We start from the raw sequence: 4900 nt of genomic DNA, 5'->3' as shown, positions 1-4900 counted from the left end.
TAATTGATACTAATAAACTAAATTAATTTTATTATTTTTAATAAAATAATAAATATAAATACTGGAGAATTTGATCGATCTGATTCACGGCATTCCCTGTATTTGTGTTTTTTTTCAGACAATGCACAAATTTTTGAATCATTACAAACAAGATCTCCACAACAAAATTTTAAGCTATCAAGGCCACACTGAAAAATTGAATTAAATATTATTTTATTATTTTAATTATTATTATTTATTATTATTATTATACTTGCACTTGAGTTTTCCAGTTCACATAGAATACTGTATTTTTTTGCATCAGAATAAATAGTCAAGCAAATAATATTGAATAAAATTATTATCCACAATAAACAATTTTTTTTTAATACAATCATTTTGCTGGGTAATTTTTTCTTTTAACGAATGTAAAAATATTTTATTATCAATATTATTAAGTATTATTGAGGTATTTAATATATGAATATCCCAGATTTTCTTTTATCCGCATATAAAAAAGAAGAAATAGATAAATAAATAAATAAAAATTATAACATTTCAATAGTCTTGATATAAATAAATTAATAATAAATACTTACATAGGCTGAGGTAAATCTAATTCAAGTCAACTCTATTGGTAATGTCTTGATTATTTTAAATCAAATGAAGCGTCATGTAAAAATGTACAGCTTTTATATAATTTTGTAGACAAATAAATTGAGATAACTTGGTACCGTGACATCAAATAAAATAAAATAATATAAAAAATTCAAATAATAAGCCTATAAATGTGAAGATTTTATTTGAACAAAAAAAATAATCTTATACTTTATTTGTTTTACAGCTTTTAAATGAGATAAATTTTATTTTTTTCTTGATGACGTGTACCAAAATGACTTTATTATTATCTTTTTATTATATTTCAAATTATTTTTAATATTTACAATAATTATATATTTTTAATACTAGAATATTTTTTTACTCAACACAATTAAATTACATAATAAATAAGTACAATACCATTTAAAAATAACGACCTGTAAATTAATGAATAATGAAGTATTTAAAAAATACAAAAAATTAAAAAATTCAATAATATAAAATTTAAAAATTCGAAAAATCTCAATAAATTTGAAATATTAAAAAATATTAAAACCTGTTATCCATCAAGAATAAAAGATAATAAAATCGAAAAAACAATAAATACAAAAAAATTTTTTTAAAAATAAAACAAAATTATATTAAAATTAAAAATAATTTAAAATATTACACATCACTTAATATTTAATAATAATAACGAAAACAAAAAAAAAAAATTACATCAAAATTATATTAATATTATGTAATATTGATGACTTATTTAATTGAACTTTTGATGACGTTGCATTTGATCTTGTCATCTTCAAGTTCCAATGAAAGATTTGTAATTCCTTTGACATTGGAGCTAGATGATTTTGTTGCTAATGAATCAATAAATCTTTTAATTGGTGGACTAAGTAAATCACTATCTAAATCAGCTGGATTTTGTGGTCCAGTTAATAAACTAACAGCAGTACCAACAATGACTGTTATCATACAACCAATCATACTGTACCACAAATAACTTATCTGTAATAATAAAATACAATGATAAATAATATTTTTTTTTCAACACACAAGTAATAAAGAAATTATTTACCTTATAAATTTTTGATATTGTTGATGTCCATATTGTTGTTTCTTGAGTATTAATTGATAATAAAATAGCTGTTGTCTCATTGATACAAGGACAATGATCAATTGATGTAATTTTACTATCTAAATTAATTTCATCATAAAAATTTTCAACCTGTGCACCAATGCCAATCCAAAGTACAATTATTAATGCTGTTATTGAACCAATAATAGCACCTTTTCCATTTGCCCATGGTATAAACATACCAAGTGTAAACATACCAAGTGTTACACCACCAACCATACCATTAAATGATAATGCAACTTGCATAACACTACCAAGTCGTTCAACAATAAATACAAATAAAAAACTAAGTATTCCAAAAAATATACTTATTAATCTTGCATATAATACAGCTTTATTTGATGGTATTTTAATATTAAATAAACCTTGAAATATATCTTCACATGTTATTGCCGCTAATGAATTAAGTGCACTTGCAACTGTACCCAATGATGCAGCAAATATACCAGCAACAAATAAACCAGGTATACCTGGATATTTACCCATAATATTTATAACATAAAGTGGCAATAATTGATCTGATTTTGTTATATAACCAGCTTTTTGTGGATCGCAATCTTTGTAAACAGTATAAAGTATCATTCCAGTTATAAAATTTACTGTATATATTATTATTAAACTTATTGCTGATACCCACAATGCTCTGTAATAAAAAAAAAATTAATGATTAATAAATAGCTATCGAAAAGAAAAATAATAATAATTACTTTTTAACTTGTGAAGAATTTTGGACACTTAAATATTTTTGTATTGATGATTGGTTACTACAAAACATTGTTGCCCAATAAAATGAACCACCAATAACAACACTCCAAAAACTATGACGTACTGTTAAATTTGGATCAATATTAAAAAATTCAATTCTATTTGTATTTTTACTATTATTCCATATATCCATAAAATCACCAATATCATTTATTCCCAATAAAACAATTATAAATAATGATAACATTAGTATTATTGCTTGAAATGTATCAGTCATTATAACTGCTTTCATTCCGCCCTTTAAATAAAATTTAAAAACATTAAATTATTTATTATTTTGTGCAAGAAAAAATTATTATTGTATCAAAATTATTTACCTGAGATGCGTAAAATATACAAACAACATAAACTAGTGTTACTGCAATATAAGTATCCAAGCCAGTAACTGAAACAAAAAATTATTTAAAAAACCATTAATAAAAACATGAATAAAATAAATTGATAGCTTAAATGAAATAAAATGAAATAAATAATATTGATAAAAAAATAAATAAATCATATGATTTTTATTAATTTTTATATGAAATTTTAAATTTTCAAATGAATAAACAATTAAACAATCAATTTCCATGTAAACTATTAAATTTTAAAATAAATAAATAATTAAATGTAAATAAATAAAAAAGATTAAATATAAAAATAATAAATTACCATGACTGAGTGCTAATGCTGGTGCATAAACAGCAACTGATGTATAAAGTACCATTTGAATCATGTAAAGTAAACTTGCTAATAATCTGCAATGTTTATGAAATCTTAAATTAAGATATTCATAACTTGATGTTAAACGTAATTTCATATAAACTGGTAAATAATATTTTGATGTTATTGGAACAACAATTATAAATGATAAACATGTCATCCAAAATTGTGTACCCTGTTTAAATAAAAAACAAAAAAAAATTATATAGCAGATATAATATATTAGCTATTAATAATAATAATTAAAATTATGAATATTACCTGTCCATACATTTCAGCTGGATTACCAAGTAATTCAATAGCTGTTATAAAACTTGCTGCCAATGACATTGCCATTGGTATAGTGCCCATATGTGAACCACCAAGTAAAAAATCATTATTTGTTTCTTGTTTTGATGATAGAAAACCATAAAATGTACCAATAAGACACGAGACAATAAGCATTATTGATAATACAGTATAATCAATCCATGAAAAAAAATTAATTATTACTGGATTGTTGTCATTACATTGTTTTTGTTGTTCATTTGTTTTTGATAATTCAGCTGATGACAGTGATATTCCAATGATAAATATTATTAAAATATATTGTTGCTTCATTTTTGTTATATATGGACGTTTCTATTCAATAAAAAAGACATTAATCTTCATTAATTTAAATTAAATGCACTTTGTAAGTTTTATTATTGAAATGATAAATTAATTTGTGTAAATTAAATTGTAGATGTATTTTTTTTTTTTCTAAATTAACATCTTGATACTATTTCATTTAAAATATTTATCATAACTTTTTTTTTTTTTATATTTTAAATATTGAAATAAATAGTTTTAATTTTTTTTTAAACTACAGCCAATAGCAGAGTCAATTTCTTGAGTCAATTTAAAGTCATGCTACAATCAACAATGCATTTCGAAAATTTAAAATTATAATATTATGATGTTATTTTAGAAATTTAATATTTTTTAATTTTTATTATTTTATATATTAAATTACACGATATTATTTATAAACAGAGCCAGGACGTTTGTCTGTTATTTGAGATTGCTATAAACACCATGGCTCTGTTTATAAATTAAAATTAATATTTTCAGTATTGTTTTTTTTTTTTATAATATTATTAAATTGTTGTTTTTACAATTTTTTTTTTTTATCAATCAAGGAAGTCATTAATCACACTCTTTTATTTCCTCAATTTAAAAATCACACAATTATGATTTTCGTTATTATTAACTTAAAATATATAACAAAAAAAAAATAATTTATTTAACAATCAATTAAATTAACTTACCTTTTGTTATTTTTTTAATAAAAAAATTATTATTATTATTTAAATTTTTTATAAACAAAACACATATAAATTCTTCATTAAAAATATTTTTTTTTTGTTATTTTAAAATTTACTTTTTTCAATAGTAAAAAAATTTAGTTAATAAATAAAAAATTGAATTCTTTTTTTGTTATCAATATTTCGAATTTATAAATTTTATAATTCAATATTTTTTTGATATATTTTTCTAGTAGTTGATCTCGATAACTCAATACACAAATGTAGCAATTAGGTCAGTATTTAAATGTCGATAAATAATTTTAAAAAATTTAATAAATAAGGATGAAAGAAGGAACAACTACTGAGATCAGTACGACTGAATTAAACCGGATTTTGTTTTAAGACTGTTGCTTTTAATTGTCATATATGCGCCTTTATACAATATGTG

At 21.1% G+C, this 4900-nt stretch overlaps 1 protein-coding gene across 1 annotated transcript; it reads right to left on the bottom strand.

Moving 5' to 3' along the window:
• Positions 1–759: 759 nt before the first annotated feature.
• On the bottom strand, positions 760–3800 carry LOC122859074 (sodium-coupled monocarboxylate transporter 1-like). The gene is made up of 6 exons (XM_044162428.1): positions 3446–3800; positions 3134–3359; positions 2800–2867; positions 2425–2720; positions 1658–2360; positions 760–1587 (listed from the first exon to the last, which is right to left on the bottom strand). The coding sequence occupies exons 1-6, from the start codon at positions 3782–3784 to the stop codon at positions 1336–1338; spliced, it is 1884 nt and encodes a 627-aa protein (XP_044018363.1). The 5' UTR covers positions 3785–3800; the 3' UTR covers positions 760–1335.
• Positions 3801–4900: the final 1100 nt, after the last annotated feature.

This window comes from Aphidius gifuensis, linkage group LG6, assembly GCF_014905175.1.
Source record: "Aphidius gifuensis isolate YNYX2018 linkage group LG6, ASM1490517v1, whole genome shotgun sequence".
NCBI lineage: Eukaryota > Metazoa > Arthropoda > Insecta > Hymenoptera > Braconidae > Aphidius > Aphidius gifuensis.
The sequence above is the reverse complement of the archived record's forward strand: the minus strand, read 5'-3'. Positions and strand labels throughout refer to the sequence as shown.